At 56.2% G+C, this 25,978-nt stretch overlaps 10 protein-coding genes across 10 annotated transcripts; 5 read left to right on the forward strand and 5 right to left on the reverse strand.

Moving 5' to 3' along the window:
• Window positions 1-655: 655 nt before the first annotated feature.
• On the reverse strand, window positions 656-2,859 carry B0T15DRAFT_517024 (endoplasmic reticulum vesicle transporter-domain-containing protein). The gene is made up of 4 exons (XM_062868297.1): window positions 2,352-2,859; window positions 2,107-2,287; window positions 1,286-2,048; window positions 656-1,219 (listed from the first exon to the last, which is right to left on the reverse strand). Exons 1-4 carry the CDS (start codon window positions 2,542-2,544, stop codon window positions 1,046-1,048), a joined length of 1,311 nt encoding a protein of 436 aa, XP_062725765.1. The 5' UTR covers window positions 2,545-2,859; the 3' UTR covers window positions 656-1,045.
• Window positions 2,860-3,318: 459 nt separating this feature from the next.
• B0T15DRAFT_20138 (acyl-CoA N-acyltransferase) lies at window positions 3,319-4,368 on the forward strand. Its single transcript, XM_062862579.1, has 2 exons — window positions 3,319-3,343; window positions 3,463-4,368. Exon 2 carries the CDS (start codon window positions 3,552-3,554, stop codon window positions 4,185-4,187), a length of 636 nt encoding a protein of 211 aa, XP_062725766.1. The 5' UTR covers window positions 3,319-3,343; window positions 3,463-3,551; the 3' UTR covers window positions 4,188-4,368.
• A 181-nt stretch (window positions 4,369-4,549) lies between these two features.
• On the reverse strand, window positions 4,550-5,681 carry B0T15DRAFT_481484 (Per1-like protein; the record flags this gene model as incomplete). The annotated part of the gene is made up of 3 exons (XM_062866026.1): window positions 4,550-5,322; window positions 5,397-5,448; window positions 5,547-5,681. The coding sequence occupies 3 exons, from the start codon at window positions 5,679-5,681 to the stop codon at window positions 4,550-4,552; spliced, it is 960 nt and encodes a 319-aa protein (XP_062725767.1).
• An 878-nt stretch (window positions 5,682-6,559) lies between these two features.
• On the forward strand, window positions 6,560-7,474 carry B0T15DRAFT_20210 (uncharacterized protein). The gene is made up of 3 exons (XM_062862583.1): window positions 6,560-6,647; window positions 6,707-6,946; window positions 7,017-7,474. The coding sequence occupies exons 2-3, from the start codon at window positions 6,814-6,816 to the stop codon at window positions 7,250-7,252; spliced, it is 369 nt and encodes a 122-aa protein (XP_062725768.1). The 5' UTR covers window positions 6,560-6,647; window positions 6,707-6,813; the 3' UTR covers window positions 7,253-7,474.
• Window positions 7,475-7,696: 222 nt separating this feature from the next.
• Window positions 7,697-12,259, reverse strand: B0T15DRAFT_498169 (uncharacterized protein; the record flags this gene model as incomplete). Its single annotated transcript, XM_062867306.1, has 2 exons — window positions 11,793-12,259; window positions 7,697-11,736 (listed from the first exon to the last, which is right to left on the reverse strand). The coding sequence occupies exons 1-2, from the start codon at window positions 12,061-12,063 to the stop codon at window positions 7,697-7,699; spliced, it is 4,311 nt and encodes a 1,436-aa protein (XP_062725769.1). The 5' UTR covers window positions 12,064-12,259.
• A 337-nt stretch (window positions 12,260-12,596) lies between these two features.
• On the forward strand, window positions 12,597-14,049 carry B0T15DRAFT_20228 (UbiA prenyltransferase family-domain-containing protein). The gene has a single exon (XM_062862585.1). The coding sequence runs from the start codon at window positions 12,688-12,690 to the stop codon at window positions 13,903-13,905; it is 1,218 nt and encodes a 405-aa protein (XP_062725770.1). The 5' UTR covers window positions 12,597-12,687; the 3' UTR covers window positions 13,906-14,049.
• Window positions 14,050-14,194: 145 nt separating this feature from the next.
• B0T15DRAFT_385432 (ribosomal protein S12/S23) lies at window positions 14,195-14,913 on the reverse strand (the record flags this gene model as incomplete). Its single annotated transcript, XM_062864277.1, has 5 exons — window positions 14,195-14,262; window positions 14,316-14,426; window positions 14,519-14,579; window positions 14,655-14,730; window positions 14,792-14,913. The coding sequence occupies 5 exons, from the start codon at window positions 14,911-14,913 to the stop codon at window positions 14,195-14,197; spliced, it is 438 nt and encodes a 145-aa protein (XP_062725771.1).
• A 329-nt stretch (window positions 14,914-15,242) lies between these two features.
• B0T15DRAFT_546297 (uncharacterized protein) lies at window positions 15,243-16,899 on the forward strand. The gene has a single exon (XM_062870154.1). The coding sequence runs from the start codon at window positions 15,398-15,400 to the stop codon at window positions 16,415-16,417; it is 1,020 nt and encodes a 339-aa protein (XP_062725772.1). The 5' UTR covers window positions 15,243-15,397; the 3' UTR covers window positions 16,418-16,899.
• A 968-nt stretch (window positions 16,900-17,867) lies between these two features.
• On the reverse strand, window positions 17,868-20,169 carry B0T15DRAFT_20305 (uncharacterized protein). Its single transcript, XM_062862594.1, has one exon. It carries the CDS (start codon window positions 19,930-19,932, stop codon window positions 17,986-17,988), a length of 1,947 nt encoding a protein of 648 aa, XP_062725773.1. The 5' UTR covers window positions 19,933-20,169; the 3' UTR covers window positions 17,868-17,985.
• A 2,947-nt stretch (window positions 20,170-23,116) lies between these two features.
• B0T15DRAFT_20382 (uncharacterized protein) lies at window positions 23,117-25,521 on the forward strand. Its single transcript, XM_062862605.1, has 4 exons — window positions 23,117-23,368; window positions 23,460-24,983; window positions 25,036-25,206; window positions 25,274-25,521. The coding sequence occupies exons 1-4, from the start codon at window positions 23,262-23,264 to the stop codon at window positions 25,290-25,292; spliced, it is 1,821 nt and encodes a 606-aa protein (XP_062725774.1). The 5' UTR covers window positions 23,117-23,261; the 3' UTR covers window positions 25,293-25,521.
• The last annotated feature ends 457 nt before the right edge of the window (window positions 25,522-25,978 follow it).

Consider the following 25,978-nt stretch of genomic DNA (forward strand, 5'->3'; position numbering starts at 1 on the left):
GTGCGATTCATAGCACATGTTTCCAGCTGGTCTCGCAGTGTTCCACTCACATTTACATACTAGTTAGGTATTTATAATAACTAAGGTAATAATAATAAGCGTTGAAGGCCGACTATCCACCACGGTCCAGACCGACCAAGTCTGTCCCGTGGGCCTTGAACTTCTAGCGTCTCGCCGATCATCCGCTGTGGCCAAGCGGTCAAGACCGTTTTGACTCGTCGCGCGTTAGAATTATTCCGTACACAGTATGAGGGCGAAGGGCCATTTGTACTCTTTAGCGATTCGAAGCTGCAAGGGCCTGGCTTCAATATATAGAGCGACATAAAATATCAGGTATCGCCCAACCTCAATTGCCTGAACCGGAGGGTCGGGATCACTTGAAATGAAAGCCCCGCCAATGGGGAACAAGCGATTCACATATGCAAAGCATTTCTGTACGAACCTCAGCTCTGCAGCAATCCCGGTCCTGTGGAACAACATGAACACTTGAAATCCGTTGGCCATCTTCACTCACCGTGCAATACACAGGGACCCTGACCGGCAGTGGCTGGATATCAGAGCTTCTTACAGACACGTGCCGGGTTACCTGATCCCAGCAGGGTTCTCCACGATTGCCTAGCAAAGCTGACAACCAAAGGGTGCATAAAGCAAGTCATTTGGTGGCATCGATTTTCATCCGAACTACCAATATGCTTGCCAAGGAGATTGCCCCCTTTTTGGCAATGTACCCCGAACTGTTCTCAGTATGCCGCATACCCATCCCTAGGTGGGCTCGAGGTACCTAGGTCAACAACTCCAATACTAGGAAGGGCTTCCGTACCTCACCAAGCATGCCATACTAAAAACGCAGAGCGAAGGAAAGAACTCATTTTTGAAACTGCCTAGCCGTTAACTCCTATTCCATGCACATCTAGAATCCTGGTGTAGTAGCCAAAAGGCTCCGAAACCGACAATAGGAGCAAAAGCAAACAACATACACAAACACACCAAATGACCGATATATGGATACATCACCACGCTCATGTATACAGAGACAGTTGAAATTTCAAAGGTCCTTCGACCTCAGCTTCTTCAGGCGCGCCCCGCCCTCGAACAGGGCACGATCAACAGCCGCCGCGACTGTCAGGGTACCACCTACGATGGCGCATAGACCTGCCATGAAACCAAGGAAGGTCTTCGCCCGCTCTTCCCTATTGATAACTCTCATGGGTGAGATGTCCTATTGGTTGGTTTACACATTAGCACAGACTGTCGCGCACACCCCTTTTGATATCAGCAAACTCACGTAGGAGAAGAAAACGCCAGGAATGCCATTCTGGGCATGCAGCCGTTCCGGATGGCCCTCCGCAGCATCATCACCGCCGGAGAGGCTCCGCTTGTGGCTGGTGACCGAGTACTGGTGCGTCTCAACGCTGCCGTCGGCGGATATGCCGAAAGCACCGAGCTCGGCATGGTGCTCCTCGCGGAAGCCCGCCCACTTCTTCTCCCAGCCGAGCGGCAAGTACGATGTCGGCACAATCTTGACGAAGTACATGTAGTTGTAGTTGACGTCGTCCGTCTCCTGGTGGGTGCCATCGAGTGGGTTGATGTGATGGTTTGTCCAGGGTAAGTTCTTAGTGCCAAGCTTCTTGTTTAGGCTATCGGGCAGCTGCGGGCCGAAGCGCAGGTGGTGGATCGTGTGGGTGAAGGTATGCTTGGTGGGAGTGTCCCAGTAGTTCCTGAGGTCGTGCACATGCATGTTGCCGTTGCTGAAGCTGCGACCGGGCGCGATGTGGAAGTTCCCGACCACCTTGTTCACGCGCAGGCCGCCCTCGATGCGGCAGCCTTCGCGCCGCTGCTCGTCCAGCTTCTCGCCGTAGTGCTCGCGCTCGCACTGCTCGATGCCGTCGCCCCTGCCGAAGGCCCAGGCTTGTTGTGCGTATGCCTCCCTAACCTCGTCGCAGGTATTGCAGCACCCTGGCTTCTTCGCATTGCTCGGCGCCTGTGCACCGTAGCAAGGGCCGCAGTATGATGGATCGAGATGGGTGGCCGCCTCGTCCGCTGAATGCCTGTAGAGCGTGTTAGTTAGCTGCCTGTGGCGGTGCGCCGCCATGAGGATTAACCTACAGATCAAGAGCCTTCGTGTCTATGTCACCACCGCCTTCGCTCAGCGGGCGCAGCCTCGTCTTCGTGACACCGTGCTGGACGCCATGCTGCTGCTCTCCAGAGACATCCATGACGTCGAGGGTGAGCAGCTCGCAAGGGACTCGAGGAAAGGTTATGTTAAGGTGGATTTCCATCCGCTCGCCTAGTCGCAAACCCCCCGTGTCAGCGGCAGCGGTGCTATTGGCCAAGTCTGAGTGTCGCCGTACCTCTCGCCTTATCCACGATCAGCTCGGGATGCACGACTATCCTCCGGTAGTCTGCCCACTCGCCCCAAGCAAGCCATAGCACCACGATGAGTGATACGATGGTGACGATACCACCCGACGTTGTCCTAATGCGCGCATCTTCGACAGTCTTGGTGAAGGCATCTAGCCTGGTAAACCTCGACTTTGGAGGCATCCTGGAAGTTGAGCGCGGTGCGAGCGCCGGCCAGCTTTAGGATCGCTTTCAAGGTTGCACACCCGGGGGCCGGGTCTTGGAAACTTTAAAAATAAACTCTAGAGTGACCAGAAAACACGCGATCGAAATGAAGTCAGAAATCCGAAAGGAACGTCATCAATTGGGGATTTGGGCTAAAGAACGAGGCCGTCGACAACAAGCTTTCAATCCTCCCCACGATCTCATCGGCGCAGCTTCAACAGCATCACCGAACATGGTAGCTCAAAAGTTAAGGCCACCTTACAGTCCGCAGCCGCAGCTGTTAGTGCGTCAGCTCGTCTGTGATTGGTCGCCGGCCCAATCGGCTGCGAAACGTGCTGCAGGCGGGGCTCAGGCTGTGTCAGGGTCCGGGGCCGGGGAAGCCCGAGTCAGGGCAGGGACCAGCAACTCCACCACCGCTCCGGACCAGCAATGAGGCACTTCTTGGCGTTCAGCCTACCAAGGTAGCAGATCAGAAAGACGCGCAAGTCGAAGCTAAGCTAGCTTCGCATGATGTACCTAAAGGCCGAGAACGTATGGAAGGGAGTGGTGCCGTTTGTCTATTCCCCGGTTTCGTATTCGATAAGTCGAGTGGCGTTCCCCGAGTAGAAGTTTGCTATTGTTCCCCAGAGGCATCTTAGTATTGTTGTAGGGCCTTTCAACGATAGTGGCGCCTTTACATTCTTTCATTCTCTATCCTTGTTCCCAGTCGACCACCGCTCATATTGAACGATATCTTTGGAGGACTCTTACCTATATAAATGCCCATGGCTTTGCAATAGTATGTAAAGATTACGTTTCTCTCGTCTTCCCCTCCCTCCTTCCTCTTCGGGTGACGGCGAGTGACTCACAAGTCTGGTCATCTTTCACATTGACCGCTCAACGTATGCCATATATAAGTTTAGAACTACAACCCTTGCGTTCTTACTCCGAGATCAGATCCAAACATATCCCCTGTTAGCGAGAACTAGCCCACCGACCTCGTCAACATGTCCTCCCAAGCGGAATCCACCGCCCGCCCCCCTCCTGCTCCCGCCGCAGCCACGGCTTCAGACCCCCTCCCCGAACCCATCATTACCACTCCAAAATGCATCATCCGCCTCCACCACCCCTCGGATATCCCCGCCATGCAGCGCGCAGCTAACTCGCCCGCCGTGGCCAAGTACATGACGTACCGCTTCGCGTCGCCCTACACGCTGGAAGACGCGCGGCAGTGGCTGGGGATCGCCATGAACCTCAAGGCGCCGGGGACCGACATCCTGACGTCGTACGCCATCTGCGATCCCGCAACCAACAGCTACCTGGGCGGGATCGGCGTCAAGACGCGCGACGACATCGAGGCCAACACCTTCGAGGTCGGGTACTGGATCGGCGAGGCGAGCTGGGGCAAGGGCATCATGTCGGAGGCGCTGCGGGAGTATGCGAAGTGGGTGTTTCGGACGTTCCCCAACATCATTCGGTTGGAGGGCTATACGTTAAGCGGGAATGCGGCGAGCGAAAAGGTGTTGAAGAACGCTGGCTTCGTGTATGAGGGGACGAGGAGGAAGGCGGCGGTCAAGCATGGTGTCGTGTATGATCTGTTGATGTTCGGCTTGTTGAGGGAGGAGTGTCCGTTGGATAAATGAGAAACGGGATACTGCCAAGTTGGTGAAGTTGGATAGGTATTTCATGGTTGAGGCTGTGGAAAGAAGAGGTAGATGATCCCTAATATCCTGGGACTGGTTTCACTCGTTTGTGTGCTGCTGAGACTCCGATGAAGCCGCAATGCCAGATTGCTGTTACATGTACAATGTTTACTCGCCCCTCGGTGACAAGTACACCTCGTATAAGGCTTTGGGCCTCAGGCCTTCAGTCTGGCACTGCTAGCGATGTCTTCCTGTGCGTCCTTGACAAGGAAGCTACACGATTATCAGCAAATCAACACACGCGGGGGCCCATCCAAAAAGAATAATAAAAAAGAAAGAATAAGAAAAAAAAAGAATGAAACTCACTTATACCACAACACCGCCGGCGCAATCGTCCCCAGATGCCACAGACTATGGGCGTCAATGCTCCCCCAGATAGGCGCGAAGTCAAACAACTCCAGACTCATCGCCATCATGACCCACGCAACCACAATGCCGGGCCACGCCGCCCACGATTTCCTCGTGCTCGCATACCTCGTCCAGCTGAACCAGCTCCACAGCAGGTTCTGCACAAACCCGCACACCACACACGCCGCCGTATTATACGTGTAGTCCCACCTCCACAGCTGCAGATACGCCACATGCCCCGCATACAGCAGCGCACAGAACGCCGTCCACGCCCTCAACCCTCCCTTCGCCGCCGGCGTCGGCCTATCCAACCGCCACAGCCTGACCACGGAATAGTACATGCCATACAACACCGACGCGCCCGCGGCAAAGTAGTCCAGCTGCTCGGTAAGCGGGAAGTCCCTGGTATGGAACACGGCGCTCAGGAACCAGGTAGCCATGCCCAGCCTCGCCAGAAACACATAGAAAGGTCGCATCGTGTAGGACGGCGGGATGAGCGGTAGGACCCTGTGGTGCAGGCCGTGGTAGTGCGCGGCGAGGTTGCCGAGCGAGAAGAGCACACTGGCGGGCTCCTGCATTCCCAGCAGGCGGCGGAAGGGCCATTTGCCGTGGAACTGGACGACGGGGGCCGGCGGGGCGGCTGACTGGCGCCGGTCCGTGATGATGTGCTGACACGTGTAGTCGCATTCGGCGGGGCAGGTCCAGAGGAGGAGGCGGCGGTGGAGAGCTGGAGTGAAGCGAGAGCGAGGGGTGGTTAGCTTGGGAGGGTTCACTGAGAAGAGGTGCACGGGGGGAGCATACGGATGTGAGTCTGGTGCTTTGCATCGGCGCCGCAGTTTTCCTTTTTACATATCTATCGCCATGTCAGTCTAGCAGTCCTAAGCCTAACGGGATACACATGCGCATCGGGCTGCCGCTGTGTGGATGGAGTTCCCCAGTTGAAGCACGAACCTCCACACACTCTCTGAACTCGGGTAGCTGATCGCCAATCGAGGCCGCCGACGGACCAGCGAGCAAGAGAAAAGCCAAGACTAGCAGTGGCAGCAGGGCAAGCCGCCCGTGCCTCCCCGATGAATAGCTCAGCATAGTGACAGCATTTGCTCTGTGATATCTCGGGACTTTGTGGTGGGTGGTCTCAGGAACAGCACCGGAGCGCTGGGATACGCGCATTCGGTCGCGAAAATGCCGGGCCCACTTAATAACTAAAGGTCTTGTTTGATGAGCCCGGCTATTCTCGCACGCCCCTGGTCGGGTCCCATCGCTAGCCACCTCTGGCATCTACTGCCCACTGCAGTAAGCCGCTTGCGCTAGAGCCATTTCTTCGCCCAGTTACTGCCCTATATGGTAAATCCCAGCCGCACTGGCCAGTTCTGCAGTACCATACCGCATTTCTTTCCTCCAAGAGAGCCAAAATACCGCCGAATGCATGGAAGAAAGACAATGGTGTTGCAACGCTTAATTGAGCTATATTACGCACTTCAAAATGCATCATTTCTAATCGCTGTTTTGGTAGGCTTTTTGCATGTTATATGCAAGTCTTACGTCCTGTCCTGTCTTCTGTCCATTCTTTTCGTGATGTCTTAGGGCCTGATTCCGATCAGGCTTTTCCAGTACCGTACTACGAATCCAGTGACTTTTCGGTGGGTGGGTCGTTATATGACGTAGGCTATCCTAGGCATACCGCCTTCTGTTCTGGGCCACTACCTTTGCGTATCCTTCTCATAGTGGCCAAAGTAGACTGTCGACTTCGCTGTCCTTATCAGCGTTAAACCTATTGCAAATAAGCCTAGTTTCATACTAGATCTCCATTGGAATGGCCGACGCAGAGGACACCATAGTTGTAGAGAGACCTATCGACTTATCAGCCATCTCATGAATTGCTGATGATACTTTGAAGAGTGTTCAGGTTGCTGATGATCGCACCATAAAGGAGCGCAACCGACAGCTGTGAATGACGTCATCGTGAAGCATCGTCTTGCTCCTCCATCCAGCACTTGTCTGCTAACAAAAAGCTCGTCCATGTTCCTCAAGGACAAGTTCAAACTGTAACTTGTAACTCTGCAGCTCAGGCCCTTAAATACGTCTTCTCTAACTACTCAATTGGCAATTAGCTATCCAATTGAGTTAAAAACCATCGGCAACTCACTCCCACGACTTACACCAGACTCTCCCTCCCACCGACGGACAGACCAGCGGTAACAACAGACAAAGCACAACCATGTCTGCTCGCACGTTGATCAGCACCACCACCCGAGCCCTGCGCCGGTCAACCCTCTCCTCTCCCGTCACTTTCACCGGCCGCCGAACCCTTACTCAAACGCCTTGTCTTGCCCTGAAAGAATCATCATCCAGTACGTGTTACCCCCTTGTCTTCCTCTCCCAGAATGACCGACCCGGTCCCTAACCTCGCAACGTCGATAGCGGACCCCAACCCGGAGGATTTCGATTTCCACAAGAAGGACTCGCTCGAGAAGCAAAAGAAAGGCCAAGGCCACTGGAAGCCCGAGCTGGCGTCTGTGAGCGAGGAGAGCATCAAAGCAGATCGGATGAGCCCCGAGGAGGCCGGGGAGGCGGCGATGAAGCGGCTGCAGGATCAGACGAAGGGACATGCGGAGGAAACCAGCAAGAACAAGACCAGTATGCGGGATGGTCTCTGAGGAGCCAACATGCATAAGGAAGGGGGGAGGAGGGGGAAAGGTCTTTTGGTAAAAGGGCGCATTAGATTGCATGGGGCGTACAGTGTCCCTTTCTACGAAGTTGCGTCATATCATATCGAGGGTTGTGAAGGGGCGCGTGGACGACCAGACGGGCGCAGTTTTTCTCAGCATGATGCATCAGGGGTTCAGCAGTGATAAAATGCATTAACTGACGTTTGAAGACACGGCATCTTATTGCAATCTCATTATTGTGCCGAGTTCATGGCCAGGCTGCAAAGCTCCCATATTACTTGTGGTACTTGGCGAGAGCCGAAGACGGAACAGCTAAGAAAACAAACCGATCCCCCTTTGACTCGATCCTTGTGTCTCCCCGCATCGGAAAACAAACCACAGCCCTGTAACATCTTCAAAATGAGACAACACAATAGATGTACCACACCAACCTCACATTCCCCTGCCTCTTCCCCGTCTCCGTCCCCGTCCCCGTCCCCTACCTCTCCCTCTTCCCCCTCTGACAGCCGTTCCCCTCCCCCGACTTGCCAAGCCCAGTCCGCCTCCGTCCTCCTTGCGCGCGGGTATATCTTCGTCATCCGAGTCATCCGAGTCAGTAGGCTCCTGCGCGGCACTCAGTCCTCCAGACTCATATGCCGACCCTGACTGCGATACGCTGTCGCTCGCATTGTCCTGGTCGTCACCACTGCCACCATAGTCATCTTCTTCGTCCGAGTCCATGAGCCTAACGATGGTCGGGCCGGAAGAGACCCGCGGTGGTCGTGGGGTTGGGGACCGGACTGGAGACGGGGAAGGCTCTGCGGGCGAAGATGGTTCTACTGGAAGAGAAGTCTCTGCAGTCGGTGATGGCTCGGCAGGCGGAGACGGTTCGGGAGGTGAAGGTGAAGCTTCCTCTGTAGGAGGAACTGGAATGGGAGCGGGAGCTGGAGCTGGAGTGCCTGATATACTCTGCGTAAACGAACCAGGCTCATCCCGCGCGGGTGGCGGTGGCGATGGGCTGCGAACATCATCCGAAACAACCTCTTCGGCATTCGGATCGAAGTCTTCATCTGCACTGTCCGTGCCTTCCCGAGCAACCAGTTTTCTGGGCTTATTCCTGGCTTCGGTGACTGCCTTCTCACTAGCGGATGCTTCTTCAGCCAGCAGGGGCGGGTTGGAGGCAGATGGACTGCTCTTCCTAGCCGGTACGTTGTTAGGCGTGGCAGTATTTGCACCACCGGAACTCTTGCGCTGTCCGACCTTAAACTTTTTGCCCTTGAGTCTCATCCTCTCGGCCATCGACAGCAAGGGCTGAGATGGGAGTTCCACAGCCACTTCCACCTTCCTCGTTTGGTTCTCCGGATGTGTGTTGCGGGGTGGCCGGCCACGTCTCCTCGTCCCGGCGAGTGTTGCAGGCTCAGCGGGAGACGTAGCCTCTGGTTCCCGGTTGATGACCTCGCCTTCGTCATCGAAACTCTCGAGCTGCTGAGCAAGCTGAGCATTAAGGTCTGCGGCAGAAGCGTCATTCTCGTTATCCGGTTCCGCCCCAAGCGAAGGGCGGCCTCGAGGTGGCCGGCCACGCCTCCTCTCAGTCTTCGACTTCTCCGCCGGCTCAGGATTAGGAGCAGCGCTTCTTCCGGGCGTCTCGGTTTTCTTTGGCCGACCGCGCTTTTTACCGGACGGTGGCGGTGCGTCGGGCGCCTGGACTGTAGACCTGCTCGCCCCAGCTGTTGTGAGAATGGCCGCGGAAGCCAGATCAAGCGGATCTTTGTTGGCATCCTCTGGGTTGTAACGTGTGATACCTTCAGAGGGTCTCTGCGACCGAGGGATCAGAATCTCGTCAAATTCATCCTCGTCGTTCTCCTCGTCAACGTTGTACGAAATCTTAGGCCGCGCGTGTCGGAGAGCCGGTCGATTGGGAGAATAGGGACGAGGTTCGTGGGGGTCCTCTGACGCTTCCGCTAACCCAGGCGCTTGCTGAGGGCCTTCCGCCGGCGCCTCAGGCTGTGCCGGGCGAGTTTCGTCTGCAGGGGTCCTGCTATCGAGCATCGCCACGTCACCATTAAATAAGGCCGGATCCATGTTGCTCAATGCAACTTCCTGCGGATCACGCTGCAGCTCGGGGTCGAGCCTAGGCCTCTTTCTGTGGTGAGAATGTCCTACCCGGAAGTCGGGGTCATCATCCTCTTCTCGCCGGGCCCGCCGCTTCGCAATCCGAAGTTGCTTCTTGAGGTACTCCGACATCTCGGGCTCGTCATCAACCGCCATGCTCTCTGCCGAGGGCGCCTGGTAAGGGTCGAAGAGAATCTTGTCAGGGCTGTCGTCCTGTTCGTAAAAGCCCATACCGAGCATGCGTTCGCGGGCAAGCATCGACGGGTCTGGATATGACGACTGATCCTCGCTCGCGACTGCAACTATGTTGGCCAACCCTGTGTGATTCGCGCGGTCACCAATCGGGTGGCGTCCATCGCCGGTGCCGGTGAGTGCACTGATCTCCCCCGCGGGCGCTGGGCCGGGTCCAAGCGCCCCATTGTGATCACCGTAGCCGTTGGCAGCGTCCATGCTTTCCGCCAATGCTCCGTCGGGTAATGCGGGAACCTGGCCGGCCAGCTCCGCTTGCTTTGCCTTTTCCGCCTCGGCTGCTTGTTGCAACCTCTGCATGCGTTTGCTTGACAAGCTTCTGCTTTCATCGCCGACGCTCTTGAGCCACATTAGGTTATGGCCCCGGAAGTCGACCAGAAAGTCGACGCTACGATCGTCTGCGATCCGCCGGGTGTCGTGTCCGAGGAGGGTGGTCTTCGGGATGTAAGGAGTGCCGTTCCCGGCTCGACGGCACGCGGCGCAGTTGCAGATCTTGAGGCATCTAGGGCACTGCCAACGCTCGTTCTGCATTACATCCTGAGGCATGAGGTCGAATGCCCGGTACAGCACCCCGTAGCAGTAGGCTTCTGGGCAGGAGGAGCAGAAGGCGACTTTGTACGTGTAGTCTTTGTGTTGGCAGACGTGGCAGCGGTAGAGGTCGCCTTTTTTCGCCCGCTTCTTTTTCTTCTTCTTCACTGGCCGGCCATTGTCGTCAACCTCGATATCCGACTCCTCGGGCTCAGAAGGCTCCTTGACCTGCGTGATATCCTTCCACGGCCGCATCCGAAGTTGCTCCTGGCAAATCTGAGCGACTGACTTCTTGCCAAATCTCTTTCTCGCCAGCTCCAACGGGAGCGGGGAGCTATTGAAGCTGATATAGCCGTCATTCTTAATGATCAAAGCACGCCAGGTCTCGTAGCGATCTACCAAATCAGGCCAGCGCCACTGCTCACACCAGCTGAGCTCCGAGACACAGAAACACGAACGGCCCATGGCGTAGCACTCCATACAGATATCGTACGTGTCCTCGTCGCCGTTGACCAACTGGCGTACGCAGTGCTTGCACGTCAAGAAGCGGTTGAAGATGTTGGCCCGGCAGTACGAGCAAGTGATGTTGGAGTCGAACTCGATATAGTCGACATTCTTCTCCTTGGTGGCAAACATTTCGTCGACAAGAACTTCGGTATACAAGCGGAAGAGCGCCTTAAAGTCCGCGGCCATTTGCTTCATCCTTGTCGAGCTCTTGATCAAATCTTGGCCAAACCCAAGTAGGCCAATGTCTGCCGTCTTTTCCATCTCCACCATCTCCTTGTAGTACTTCTCCAGCGTGTAGTGGATGATGGCCTTGTTTTTATACTGCTCGTCACGGCAAACCAGGCGAGCCTTAGGAAGCGCTTCGTAGAGGGCCAGCTGTAGTGTCTCAACTGTTGTCCTGTTCCATGCGACCTTCATCGTCCTGGTGCCGCGGTTCCAGACCTGGTGGGGAGCCAAGGGAGGAACAAGAATAAAGTCTCCGACTTTCTGCTCTACGATGTAGACCGGGAAGGTCGCTTTCTTCCAAGCGTTAATCTGAGCGAAATGCTTCTCTATCTCGATGTCGTGGCCCAACATGGACAAGAAGTATTCCCTCACCACTTCGCGGTCTTTTGTCTCGGTCATGAACCAGATGGAACTTCCCGGCTTCTCCCCATTTTTGTCACCCGACGCGTCAACCATGATGTTTTGGCCCAAGCTGGCGCACATCTCGCGGTGTGCAGGGGTGTAGGTGCCCTCGTGGCCGATGTAGCACATGAGGTTCTGGGCGCGCATCTCTTCGGGTAGACTGCTCATTAGATCTCCTGCGGGGGCGGGAGACTTTCCTTCCTGGAACAGATCCATATCTTCGCTGCGACCCTTTGCCGCCCGCTCGTCGACATTGCCGTTCATGTAGTACAGGTTCGGAGGGATGACTTTTTGAAGGTACTCTTGCCACTCTGGCGGGCAGTCGATGTCTTTGAGATAGAGCCGTTGCCGTCGCTCATCGCGGAAGTTGTTCGGAGTCCACTGGTTCGTCAGCTGCTTCATAGACCGCAAGTAGTGTCCTATCGTCATGGGAATGTCGGTTTGGGCGACGATGTCGCGGACATTCTCGGCTGCCCGGAAGGTTAGCTTGCAGGTCCGACACAACAGGTGAAGCGACGCCTAGAACCTTTCTTGTTGTAGGTGGCCTCGAGCCATTTTGCGCTGAATAGCGTCTTGGGCAGCCGATCGTTCCATCTCTCAATGACCAGCGGCTTCCCGCCGTGAATGACATGGAGGAAGACCAATTTTTCGAACTCCTGTTGCCCAATGTTCCGGATCTGGGCTGCTGATATTCTAAGGACCCAGTGGAAATTCGGGGTTCTCTCGACAAGCGCGTGCAAGTCGAGGTCGGGGGGGATCGGATCGAACTTTGCCTGTGGATGTTGCGCAGGCGGCATCGTGGCGACTGCGACACCTCAAAGCGTCGATGATTTGGAGGCGGGTGCGGTGGATGCCACGATGAAGATGGCTCGACGTCAGCTGCAAATTGCATGACGCTGGTTTTGTGCGTGTTGAAGCAAGCGGTGGTGGTGGCCCTGATGCGCAACTAAGGAAGCGCGACGCTCGCATCCAACTTGGGAACCCGTGTTTGGTTGAAATCGTCATGGATCAATTGCTGCAGCTTGATTGACGAAGGCTGGTGGGGCAAGTCGCTCACTCACCAAGCCAATCAAAGGACAGGTGGCTGCGAGCTACCCCGGATTCCGCATGTGGCGCTCAAATTTGCAAGAGGCTGAAAGAAGCCACCATGCAGGTTTGAGATCAAAGAGGTTGCCTTGCCAGCGTTGGAAGTCGGGACGAAGATGAGCAGATAGTCAGTTTTTCTTGGATTTCCATACATTCGTTATCATGAATCTGGCGTGAAGCAACCTGCTCAGCAAAAGCAGAAAAGGGTCACTTGAAGTTGAGGCGTGAGACGGTGAGAGTGCAACTCTAGCAGTCTCTAGGTGTGTGAGAAGTCCTTTCTCAGTCCCGTCTATGCCAACAACCTTACACACAACGTACCTAGTAAACAACACACAATGCCTAGCTGCCGGCTGCTTCACAGGCTGCCTCTACGGCCTGGCACAGTCCGGTACAGCAAGCCATGGCTGCCAAGTCCTCGCGGTGTCTCGGACCCGCGAAGACTCGCACTGGAGACGTACAAGACAAGTTTATCACCACCATACTCTCTTATTGCCTATCACACCACCACCAAGCTTGCGTCAGCAACAACAACAACAACAGCAACAGCAACAGCAGCAACGGTCGCTCCTCCGCCTGCTCCTGAACCTTACAGGCCCCCCCGAACCGGCCTCCTCTCCTACCTTCCTCCGTCTTGGGTGCCCTACGCCGAGCTGATCCGCCTCGACAAGCCCACCGGCTCGTATTACCTCTACTTCCCATGCCTCTTCTCCACCCTGCTCGCGGCACCACTCGTGAGCCCCATGGCGAGCCCTGCCACCGTGCTGGGCACCTCCCTCCTCTTCCTGGCGGGCGCCGTCGTCATGCGCGGCGCAGGCTGCACGATCAACGACCTCTGGGACCGCAACCTGGACCCGCACGTGGCGCGCACGCGTCTCCGGCCCATCGCGCGAGGGGCCGTCACGCCCTTCCGCGGGGTCGTCTTCACCGGGGCACAGCTGCTCACGGGGCTAGCGATCCTACTGCAGTTCCCGACGTCCTGCTTCTTCTACGCGACGCCGAGCCTGCTGTTCGTCGCGACATACCCGCTGGCGAAGCGCGTGACCTACTACCCGCAGTTCGTGCTGGGCCTGACGTTTTCCTGGGGCGCCATCATGGGGTTCCCCGCGCTCGGAGTGGATCTGCTGAGCAACGGGACTGCGCAGGCGGCGGCGGCGCTGCTGTACACGTCGAATGTCGCGTGGACCGTGCTGTATGATATGATCTATGCGCACATGGACATCAAGGACGACGCCAAGGCGGGCATCAAGAGCATTGCGCTGAAGCATGACAAGGAGACGAAGCAGGTCCTCACGGGGCTGGCACTCACGCAAGTAGCACTGCTGGCTGGGGCAGGGATTGCGACGGGGGCTGGCCCGGCCTTCTTCGTCGGGAGCTGTGGAGGTGCACTGGTGACGCTGGGGATCATGATCAAGAGGGTCAACCTGAAAAGCGTCAAGAACTGTTGGTGGTGGTTCGTCAACGGCTGCTGGATCACGGGGGGCGTCATCAGCCTGGGGCTGGCCGCTGACTACCTTGTTCGATATGCCCACAGGGATAACGAGGAGTCGACGTGATGCATTGGGCCCTGTTGGGGCTTGTATGATAGATCCCGTGTACCATAAACCCTTCGTGCAGACCCAGCCCCAAGGCTCGCGTTGAGAAACAGCATTATACATGACGCCATTCCCAAGCACATGAACCGTTTGCTGTCCTGGGTTCCGGCTTGATGATCTTTTTATTCTTTTTCAGACCATGTCTACCGTAAATGCCCAGAGTCCCCAGCCTGGTTATGGAATGCCAATGTCAAAGAGAGCCTCGCAAACTCCTCATGCCGAACCGTGCCATTTTCCGTGCGCCCCGCGTTTATGATCTCGGCTTCTCCTTCTTCTCCTTCCACAGAGCAAGCAGACCGACGCCAGAAACCTTGACAACTGGGAGGAGTTAGTGACCATCGACACTGCTGATGGAAAGCAGGGATACCGACCCTTGAACCGCACACCGGGGATATCGCCCTTCGCCTTGCCCTTGCGACCGAAACCAGCCAGGAGGACCTCGTCGTTCTCGTCGACGAAGTTCAAGCAACCGTCGTTGGGGACTGCACAATTTCGTCAGCACCTGCCGCCTCTAATCACACGAATCGCAACATCGATCGCCTCTGCTGCTCCCGCGGAACTGGGTCTGTCGTACCGAAAGCAGTAACCTTCTTGCCGTTCTTGATGAGCTGAACCCTCACGCACTTCCGAATAGCCTGCAGGCCCGCTGGTTAGCCGTTATATCGTCCATGAAGTCGAGACTGTCGGAATCCGCCGGGAGGTTGACGTACGGAGTTGGGCTGCTTGGCTTCGACGCCGACCTTCTCAAGGACGATTCCCTTGGCGTGGGACGAACCACCGAACGGGCTATCCTCCTTGTCAGTCGCCACTTGCGCCTGAATCAATCACCGGGGTTGGCGTTGCGCACCTGGACTTGTAGGCAGTGCCGAGCGCACGCTTCTTGTACGCCAAATCGGCCCACCGCTGCTCGCGGCGGTTGTTGCGCAGCTTGCGGGCCGCGTTGAGACCACGGGGCTTTCCACCAGACATGATTGCTGCACGAATTGATCACGTTAGATAATGTGGTTGTTATAGATGGGCGCCGAGCGCATGGACTACGGCAGCGTGGTGGAGGGCATTACATACCGACTTGTTGATGATCGCGGACTCTGGGTGAAGTTCGTGATCCGGAGTTGGCTTCGCGGCTTACCGAATTTTTTGGCGGGCAGCGAGTTTCGCCAGTAGGGCGAGAAAACCCTAGCGTCTCGATTGGACAGATGCCTCCGCCTCAGGCCAGCCGGACCCACTGATGTGGCGGAATGAAAGCCAAGATTGGCCAGTGCTCAAAATATGATGCTCGGTTAAGTCAATCGCTACTCCTACAATTGCATACCAGTAAACTATCTTCCCGAGCTCACCGTCCGAGACCGTCACCTCAGTATCTCATTTCGCTGCTCAGCTCATTCATTTGGAGGAGGCACGTTGAGCCTCACTCACATCACAGCTACCGACGAGCCATCAAAATGTAGCAGCCATGTCCCATCTCCTTAAAGGCAAATCCAAATCCCGCGACCCTCCGCCAACACTCTTCCAAAATCCATCTCCCTCCGCCTCCCATGCCTCCCTTTCTATACCCGGTCCGGGATCTAAGATCCCGCCTCAACCCTCTACATCGGCATTCCCCTCCCCAACTCCAGCCACCACCACCGCCGCCGCCCCGCAAGTTGGCGGTTCCTCCCAAACGCACACGGGAGGACTAAACATCAACATCCCCCTCTCCTCAACCAAGCCATCCCGACAGAGAGGCTCCAGCCGCGCAACAACAGACCGCACTGATGCCCTCTGGGCGGAGATGCAGGCGACTCTCGAAGCCGTCGAACTCTCTGCCGGCGCCGCCGCAGCAACCGCAACCACGACCACCTCATCTACGTCCCGCGATGGCAACGGGGGTGGTGGGGGTGGCGGTGCCGCAGCAGCAGCAGCAGCAGCAGCTCGTGTGTTTGGTGCTGATCACGAGCGCAAGCTGGACGAGCTGCGCGCAGCACAGATTGCGCTTGCGCAGGCGTGGGCCAGGAGCGAGGCGGATGAAGCTATTGAGACTACCGGTGGTGGCGGCGCACTCGGTGCAGGAGGAGGGGCTGGGGAAGGGGGGATGATGGGTGGTGGTATGTCTGAGGGAAGGAGCGTGGCTACGGATGCTGGGGGAGGAGCGGCAGGAGGGGGAGGGGGAAGGAGTACGGTGGGGACTGGTAGTGTTGCTGCTGCTGCTGCTGCTGCCAGGCCGGGGAGTAGTGGGGTTGGAATGGGGAGTGGGCAGCAGGAGAGGCTGGGTGCTGGGGCTCATAAGATGGAGGAGGAGACAGAGGCGGATATTCTGTTGGCAAGGAAGCGGCGGGAGGCGAATGATCGGTATTTCCAGAGGGTGAATCAGGGCGTACTAGACGTGGTCGCCAAGCTGGAGGAGGTGGCTATTGCGATGCGGGCAGTTGAGCAGGAGAGCAAGGAGCTCTGGGGCGACGAGATTGAGAGCGCTCCGACGAGCGCGAAGGCTTAGATCGAGGTTTCTACTGTCTCATACTATGGGTTCTGAGGTTGATGGCTCCGGGGGATCGAGGAAGGCGTCTTTTATCGGGATATGCATTACATAGGGTAAGCGACAGGTCGCCTGAAGGTTAGCATTGGTGTGGCGTTTAGGACACAGGGACGGTTAGCAGGCTGAGCTCCCAGTGCGGATTGATTACTATGTCGACTCTTTTCTACATCCTGCATGCCTTCCTGGTTGTCAAGCTGCAGTTTAAGCATCTGAACCGCTCCGAGCACCAATCGGCCAAGCATCCTCGGCATCGGAGCCGGTTGGACGGCGCGCTGCTGGGGCTTGGGCCAGCAAGGCCCCGACCAATACACGGCCATTGCTCTTCCATTCATCGACAAACTGCTACGGGGAAGGCAGAATGAAGCCGTTCATATGTCCAACTAAACCCTCTACACATTTGAGAAACCGAAGTGTTGAGCGACTTTGAGTGAGTGTTCCTCGTTGTGGGGCGCCAGACATGTCCCTGACTCCCTGCTTGCTGTTGCCATTCATCCGGGTTGCCCGCTCGGCGGCTTCCTGATTTGCAGGGTAGTGTAAGGGTGTTCATCCGGAGGTCAACCTCGGCGGAATGGAGGTGCAACGCAAGCAGGCGGGTCTGTATGATACATACAGCCGTAAGGAGAACAGAAGCGCAATAGAAAACAGAGAAGAGGGGCGGGGAAGTCAAGAGTCCGTTGGATCTCGTCACCAAAGATATTTGATTCAAATCTATAACTACCTAGGCAACTAGATAGAGAAGAAAGTAAATAGTTCATCAGATCGCTCATATGTACTTCGTGAGATCCATTCGTCCATGAAACCGCTTGCATCACACCATCAACCATTTGTCATCTTCTTTTATGCATGACTCTCATGTTTTTTTTTTGTCTTCGCGGCCCAACTCCAATCTATCCGAAGATGATTCGCCAAGTAGGGTTGTACGCCGGCATAATGATCGTTGAAGCGGCCAGAAATGAGTGAGCGCCCCCGTAAGAAGGAGAAAGATGGGTGTAGCATTCGTAAATCAGTCGTGACGGAAGTCCAGTGGTTTCCTTCCGTCGTCATATCCGTCGTAAACTTTTTCATCAAGTCCGTCCGTCATGAACCTGTTGGTAAGAGAGAAAAGGATGAAAGGGGAAAAAGAGTCAAAAAAAGAGCGAGTGCAAATGCGAGGGTGTGACATAGGAAATGGCTCATCATGAAACCACCAAGCCTTCCTTCAACTGCCCACCGAGTGGGTATAAGAGAAGCATAGCCAAACAAAAACTGCAAGCAGACGCCCCCACCGTGATATGAACAAGGCTCCAAAGTCATATATGTTCAATCCAACAAGCGGGGTATTTCCATCCGCATCATTAAGCCTTCATCATAGCATCAATCCAACTGTCCTGACGTGTTTCGTGTAGACGTCATGAGCATCGTAGAACAACATGGGCGCTGTTCCAAATCGGAACTCATCACCACAAAGGCGGGAGGTCAAATCATACAAGAAAAGGGATATACCCAAAAGAAAACGCAGATCGAGAGTAGGTAAGCGGCCAAGATGTCTGCTACAAGGCGGGCTCGGACTGGTGACTTGGGTCCTTCTGTCGGAGCTCCTTGAGGCGCTGGTCGATGTAGGCCAGGCGATCGGCCAGGTTGTTTCGCGAGAGGCCTGCGCCGGAATCGCTTGACAGTTCCTGCACTGTCGCAAACGGCCGGCCGAGGACACCAAGGTCGATGCTGCCGCCCTGGTGCATACGGTGCACCCTGTGGGGGAAGCTGAAGCTGGAGCTCTCGGCCGTAAAAGGGGAGCCCAGCCGAGGCGGTGGGGGCAGGGCCGACACGTCGACTTGGGCGCCCACGTTCGGCATACTGATCGACGATGTGAGCGCAGGCACCGGCGGTGCTCTCGGTGTAATAAATGTATCGCCGTTGTAATTCGGTAGGGTGGCTGATTTGGGTTCCTTTATCGCCGTTGTGTCCGCTGCTGCCGCTGTCGCTGCGTTGATAGTATGTGGATCAAGCCACAGATCCGAGATGATGCTGGGCCGGTGTCGCGGGGCACCAGATTGTGTGTGCCGCCGTTTCTGCGTCCCTGACCTGCTCAAGCGCACAGGTGATTGCAGGGTCCGCCGCGGCCCGACAGTGTGCGACTGCCTGCGTGGTATGGAGCCGCTCAGGCCGAGAACAGCGGCGAGAGAGCCGGAAGAGCTGGGCCCGTAACTGCTGGAGCCGAACGGCGAACCAAGCCGGCGGCGCTCAGCAAAAGATGGCTCGTCGTCGAAGGTGCCCAAAGTCTGTCCGGCGAGCATCGGCGAGCGGCTTGGCTCTGGCGGAGGTTCTGGTTTTGATGCTGTGAGCTGAGCTAGCGGGCCGTTGGGTTGCATGCTCTCAGAAGTGCTGAGAGCAAGTGACATGGACATGTCTTGAGTCGCAAACGGGACCGGCGAGCGAGCGGGCGTCGAGCGCCGGTTCCAGTGGCGGGCAGCGGCTTGGTTAAAGGGGGTGATGCTTCGCGACATAAATTTGTAGTTGTTGGCCCTGGAGCTGGCCTTCAACCTGCAAAGCTCACGCAAGTGCGCGCGCGTGGCTGCGCAGGTGTGAGGCCACTGAATAAACGTGCCCGAGCTCTCCGCCGTGGGAGTGGCACTTCCGCTCTTCGCGCCCTCGCCCGAGTTGGCTGCTTTGGACAGAGCCTTGGAGCCCTTCCAGCTTCTCTTGGCTTCCCGCGCGACGCGGAGGCAGACCCCGCTCGGTGGAATGCCGCTTTTGCCCATGCGGAAGGGGGTAACTTTGGGATCTTGGAGGTACAGCATGAAAGTCGACCACAGATGGTCGCTCATTGCTTTCGTCCACGGTGCTTTCCTCGCCTTCCCTCTAGGGCCCGCTTGGTGGTGAGACGGCGCATCCTCAGGGAGCGTGAGCAGGCAGTTGTCGTCGTCCTTTGCCTCGCGCCCAAAGGTGTCAGAGCGGTCCTCGTGCGAAGCAAGCGAAAAGTGGCTGAACGAGGATGCGCTGGTCTGCGTCGACCGCGACGTTGAAGGCCTGCTGGACTCATAATCGGGCTCCGGCGTCGACTCCAAGCTGCTGATAGAGTCGACCGTCCAATTGGGGTACGCCGTCGGTGGTAGAGACGGCTCGAGACCTGGCATTGGCGTCTTTGGAGGAGATAGTCCCTTCGGCCGAGGCCTGAGGAAGCGCAAGTCCTCCTCCTCCTCATCGCAGCGAAACTGTGGGAAGGGGTTAGGACCGCTCATATCGAAGTCGTCGGACGCGATCTCCGGCTCCTCGATGCTGGGTATTGGCACGTCGGCGGCAGCAACAGAGGCTAAAAATTGCTGTGTTGGCGCAGCGAGTTGCGACGCGACGCGCCTCCTCAACTTGAGGCGCGGTTTGGGGGGTGAAGGTATCTGAGCATCCTCGAGCTGGGGGAACGGCTCTGGCGTCCTAGGCATCTCGTAGTCGGGACACCTGAAGCCCCGCGGAAGGGTCGCGGGGCCAGAATGTTGAGTCATCTTGTCTTAGATCTGGAATGACGGGGCGTCATCAGGATGTCCGGAATCCGGATAGGCTACTTTGCGGATAGCGCTCAGACAGCAAGCGAGCCCACGTCGGCGGCGCAGAGGTGGAACTTTGTCTGATGGGTAAGGTAGGCACAAGCTCCTGTGACGATTGCCTGCAGGAAACGCGCAGGGGGCTTTTGGGTTGAAGGCGCAACGGCAGGGGGATGCGCCGGGCGACTGGATACGTTTGCGCAAGCTGCCCTGGCCGAGCCAAAATCGGATGGCTGGTGCAGCAGAGCCGTCGGATCGTCTACTACGAGTTAAGCTAAACCGCGCGCGCTTGAGTCGCAAACTGTCGGCTCTCGTCTAAGTAGCAGCGCTTGATAGAGCTAGTGTCGCATCGGTAGGAAATCTTCCGCGAAGAACTTGCGAGGCGAAAATAGGCAAAGGAAATCGGAAACGAGGACAATGAAACAGGCTGTGGTCTAGTGAGGAGAAAGCGGGAGAATTGGTGAGCGCAGCGCTTTCGGTGCTGTCTGTGCTGCTGCTTGTCGCCGTGTGTCGTGATGCCGTGGAAGCACCCGAGACCCTGCGCCGAGCGCGACTGGTCGTTGACTGAGTCGCAAAGGAGTGACTGCGCTGGGAAAAGGGGGGAAGAGGGGAGTTGGATCTACGAGGATGGGGTGCGTGGGAATATGTAACGGCTCATGCAGGAAGGGGGAGTGTGGGCGAGGGTCTGGGGTGGTGTGGGACGGCCGGGTGACGGGCCAGAGTGCTTGCCAGCGCCCAGGGGCCACCCACGAGCTGAAAGAACGCTGCTGAGCGGCCAGTGAGCGAGAGACACAGAACCCCGGCGCGCGGGCGACTCGAGTGGAGAGCTCCTTGTCCGCTCACACTTGGATCCAATTCAGGGTCCCTGTGTGCTGCAAATCGACAGATGTTGTATGTACTGTACCGTGTCTGGACTAGTGGAAGAATCTGCCATTTGGTACCGCTACTGAATACGAAGGTGGCCGCGATAGATCGCCACCGTTGAAGGGTCTCCATGGAGGTGATTGATGAGCGGGCCGACTGCCGCGCGAGCAGCGACTTGGAAGTCTCGGCGGTTGGCGGCCAACCGTCGGGCAGCGCAACGATGGCCTGGCAGCGACGCGTCAAGCACCTTGACAGACGTGGGTTGGTTGAGAGCCACCTGGTGGTTCTGGTGTTGTCTACCACAGTTTAAGTTCCGGCCTGTGGGCTGTGACCAGTCAGGCGCTACACTGCAGATACACTACTCCCAGGGGCCACGGATTCGACAGCTGTGGGAGAGCGGGGCTCGTGGCACTAATAAGACTGGAGACTTGACGGTGCATTGTCACGCGTCGCACAGAAAGATAGCACGTCGAATTGTGCGCTGTGGTCGAATAGACGCAGCGTTGTTGAGGATCGAGGCGGAAATTGAGAGGCTGGGGAGTGTTCGCGACCTGCAAGGAAACGGCATCCAATACACACTCTGCATGACTTGAAGGTGCGAATGAAGTCTGCCCCGCGGGAATGACCTCGGGAGGTCCCCTTCCCAAACAAACCTCGTACTTAGCTACCCATTCATCCCCAGAGAAAGAACACAACCGGATTATTGCAAATTGCACACAAACACACCAGCAGGCCTCGAGATTTTCTGATGGTCCCCGACGAGATTTTTCTGGGCAATATCCTACTTAGTGTATGAGTGCAGGTTGGGCTACTGCGTATGGCATATGCGCCGAGAGGGGCGGAAGCTCGAGCTGGTGTGGACCCACAGTAAGCGCGTTTTTTCGCGTCTTTGGGGCACACGAAGAGACGCGACTTTAAGTGGCTTCTGTCCAATCAAACCCACCCTTCCTCAACGTCTGCCGCGCCCATTCCCACGCGGTGCAACACCTGAGTGACCTGATGGAGGAGCTGGCATGAGGATCGAAATGGTGAAATATCATGTTGTTATGAATGGCGGGATGAGTTTTGTCCTGAATTATATGGAGCGTCTGGATAAGATGATGCATTAGGACCGCCAAGGGCGTGTGTGTCCGTCGTTGGTGTCTATCCGAAAACTAACGTTATAGTAGGTCCAAAATCGACTAGGTTTTGTTGATGAGCCGCCAGGTACGAACGGACTGCAGAAGGTGTGACATGGTCGCATCGCGCATTTTTGGCAGGCCGGTGCGTCACCGGATACGCTACTTCAATTCGTCAATCCGCTTCGGTTCACCGCTTCGAAGCGCAACAGGTTGTCGTTCCACACCGATGGTGAAGATCCCAGTTTAAGAACAGGTTCTCACCAATCCATTCGGTTTTCGGCCTTCGAGGTGAACGGTGATTCCCGCAGGGATGTGCCACACAGTGACATCTCGGCCGAGCTGCAGAACGGGAAACCCTACCTTATTTCCTAGCTACGGTTTTTGAGAGACGGATGCACGGCGTGAGCACGTGGCTGCCGTCATCGTGGGCTCCGACTCTCCGAGTCCGGGAGCAAGAAACTAGTAGCCCAGTACGTACCCAGCCGGACAGCTACACTGCTGGTGATAACCTGGAAGGTATCCTGTGTAAGAAACACCTCAACCCTCCATTTGATGGCCCACTAGCAGTAGACAACGTCTTTGCCGTCACTAGGGCTTTCCTCGGGATAGACGTCTCATTGTATTCACCAAATGCATTTGAAGACTGCCTAACGAGGGAACGACAATCCTAGTGTTAGATGTAACCGGCGCAGCAGAACAGAGTGATGCGCGGTAACGTTGACTAGAGATAACAGTCAATGCTTCTTACGTACCTTAGGTTTTCCAAGATCTGCTCTCTCATCTAATAAGTAATAACGATCCCAAATCCATACCTAACACAATATCATGGCCTCGCTCATCAACTCCGAAGTGACCCGGGCAGCGTTAGAGAATCTTAACGTTAGTACGCTAACAGCTCGAGACTGGGAATCTGAGCCTCGAAGATATGCGGACATGCCATCCCAGCTCGAGAATCGCGACTACCATGGAAAGCCCACCTGCTATTTCCGATCCGACAAGCGTCCAGTCGAGCTTGCCCACGTTTCCAGTTTCTCAAATGCCAACATGACGTTGGGTTTCGCTGCCACTAAAGTAGCATGGAAGGTGCGATGTTGGGCACACATGACTTGCAGGTCTGAAAAGCCCCACACCGTCCGAACCACTCAACCACCTCTCTGCATCCCTTTTCAAGACAGTCTCACCTCGCGAGACTTGCAGCCCGGCCATACCTAACCTTCCCTTGCAACCCCTGGTTCTCGCAGGATCGTCCTCTCAGTCCATCATCTTCTTCCTAGATGCTTCCCTGGGTTGTGGCGGCCAGAAAAAATGGATGAGCTCGTTGACATCATTACGCTCCAAAACTTGGAGCAGAAGATGCCGCAATGGGATGCCGCTAGTTCCAACCAACTGTATGCTTTGGTTGACATGGGAAGGTAAGTTGATTCTCTTCACCTTCACTGCGGCCGTGGGTCGAGTCTGCCGTCTCGGGCAGGACGAACTCGCCGGTCTGACTCGTCGCTTAAGCAACGGCATCCGATTTTCCATCTCAGACCTTTCTCCTCCCCGAAGCAGACTGCTGAGATGTATGTATCGGGAGCGCGCCGCCATCTCGTTGCTCGATGCCTTAAGTGGGCCATCATTGGCATTTCCCGACGAGACTATTAAGCTGGTCTCGCACACCCTGGCACGCTTCAGGGCTATTGCTGTCGATGACTATGGAGTTCCTATTGAGCATATGAGAGTGTTTGCGACTGAGGCAATGCGTCGGGCTCAAAATGCCACAACCATGCTCCAAGCTATACGAACCGCTTCTCCAGGACTATCCGTGTACATCCTCGCTCCCGAAGTGGAAACTCTTTTTGGGGCCGTGGGAGCTCGTTCAGGCTTCGATAATGTGAAGGGGCTGTTCCTGGATCTCGGCGGCGGCAGTGTGCAGATGACGTATTTGGACACCTATGCTGCGAAAGCCGGTGCTCAAGGGGATGCTTTCAGCCCTGAGGTTGTTGCTGCGCTTGCCGGACAGAGCTTGCCTTTCGGTGCGGCCCGCCTGATCAAGATCTTCGACAGCGGCGATTCTCATGCCCAAGCGGCAGCAATATCGCAACTTCGTGGGGGCCTGAGTGCTGCATTTCAAACCCTATGTGCCAGGTTTTCATCTCTTGCGACAGCTGCGGCTCAAGCCCAGCAGATCACGGATGGCATGGAGGGTGAAGACAGGTCGGGAATCGACATTTACCTTTGCGGAGGAGGCTTCCGAGGCTATGGAAGCATGTTGATGCACAAGCACCCGATCCAACCCTATCCAATCCCCTTAATAGGATCCTTCACCGTCTCCGGCCAATTGTTTGGCAAAACCAAGGACATGCTCGAAGCCAACGAGTCCTTTGATGGAAAGATCTTCGGAATGTCGAAGCGCAGGCGTGCCCAATTCCCTGCTATCGTCGCCGTGGTTGACGCGCTAATAGCCGCGGTTCCCCATATCCGGTCTGTTACGTTCTGTTCCGGCGGCAATCGCGAAGGGGCTCTGATGATGAGCTTGCCGCCAGATATTCGGGATACCAATCCTATGACGGGCTCCCAGCATATCATTGAGACTGCGCCTTCCGATCGGGGCGAACAAGCAGCGAGCATTCAGGATGTCCTCGATACGTTACGCTCCGCGTTTCCCCCAGATATCGACTTGGCTACGACGACTACCATCTTCGGTCTACAGCTTGGCTCCTTCTATGCCAACCAGATCTGGACCCGTCTGGGGGACGATGCGGTTGCAAACGCATCAGCCGCTTTGCACAGTGCGGTCAGCTGTCCGGACCAGCCCGGGCTAACCCACCTAGCCCGTGCTGTGCTCGGAGTAACACTCTGCGCGCGATGGGGAGCGTGTTTGGCACCTATAGATGAGCAGCTGCACAAGAATTTGCGAGCTCTGATGAAGGCAGCAGACCCAAACGCACCATTCTGGGCCGACTATACGGGAGCCGTCACTGGAGCAATGGCATTGCTGATAAGAAAGTGCCCCAAAACGCAAGATGCTCTCAAGCGCACGATCAGGTATGCAGGAGCCCGTGTCTCTTCTCATGTTACATCCAGCTGAAACAGACAGGTTCCGGTCAACTGCAGAGCACGGCAAAAAGTTGAAGATACATCTAGATATTCTTGTGGGTGAAGAGGCAGCAAGGAGGGTTGATCTTCAAACCCTAGTCGAGCTTTTCAATAGCGTGAAAAAGCAGAAGCATGGGGGGATGAAGGTCATAGTCACCGTTAACACATCAGTGTAAGCATGCCAATAGGCTTGAACTCATACTTCATCAGTCTTATGACCCGCTAACTTACGGCCGTAGAGATCCGAGCCACTTATGAGTCGAGGCCTCTGCCAAAACCTCGTACCTTGGTTCATTCCCCCCTGCCAGTGTTGGCGGTGCAACCTGTCTCAGACATTCTAGATCGCCCACAATTCCTGGTGCATAAGACCGTAGTGCGTCCCTCGTCACTATCGAACAACTTCATCCCACTGGCACCATCGCCACAGCCCGGCTGCATGCGATCGGCCATTGATGGACCCTAAGCCCCCAGCCCGCACAACCGTTTTTATTCATCCAGAACGCCAAATCATTCATCATCAACATATCGGCGAGGGAAGAGCGAGTCCGCCATGATCACGAAGGGCAGCGTCACCTTTTAATCCATCCACCTCCATCATGCGCATTTCCGGGCTGGGCGAGCCTTCGCTACGATGTCCGTCTCCCTTCCGACAATGTATTCTATAAAGAGCTTGTCGGTGGGCGAGACTTGGCCTGACGCCTGGTGATCTGATGGAATGCGGTCAGTACGACCTGATCATCGGCCAGGTAATCCCGGAGACTTACAGAACTCAGGCATCGCCTGCCAAACCGTCCTGTACGTTTTGTACAGTTCCGGGTCGCCTCCGAAGACCTCAGGCCCGGCGTCTCTGAGACTCTTGACAACGGTTGCCTTCTGGAACACTCCGGAGTAGATGACGATGATTGCATCCAACAGCTGTCTCGTCGTCTCTCGGAAGTTGTGCC

Source organism: Chaetomium strumarium (genome assembly GCF_033439665.1).
Source record: "Chaetomium strumarium strain CBS 333.67 chromosome Unknown B0T15scaffold_1, whole genome shotgun sequence".
Classification (NCBI taxonomy): Eukaryota; Fungi; Ascomycota; class Sordariomycetes; order Sordariales; family Chaetomiaceae; genus Chaetomium; species Chaetomium strumarium.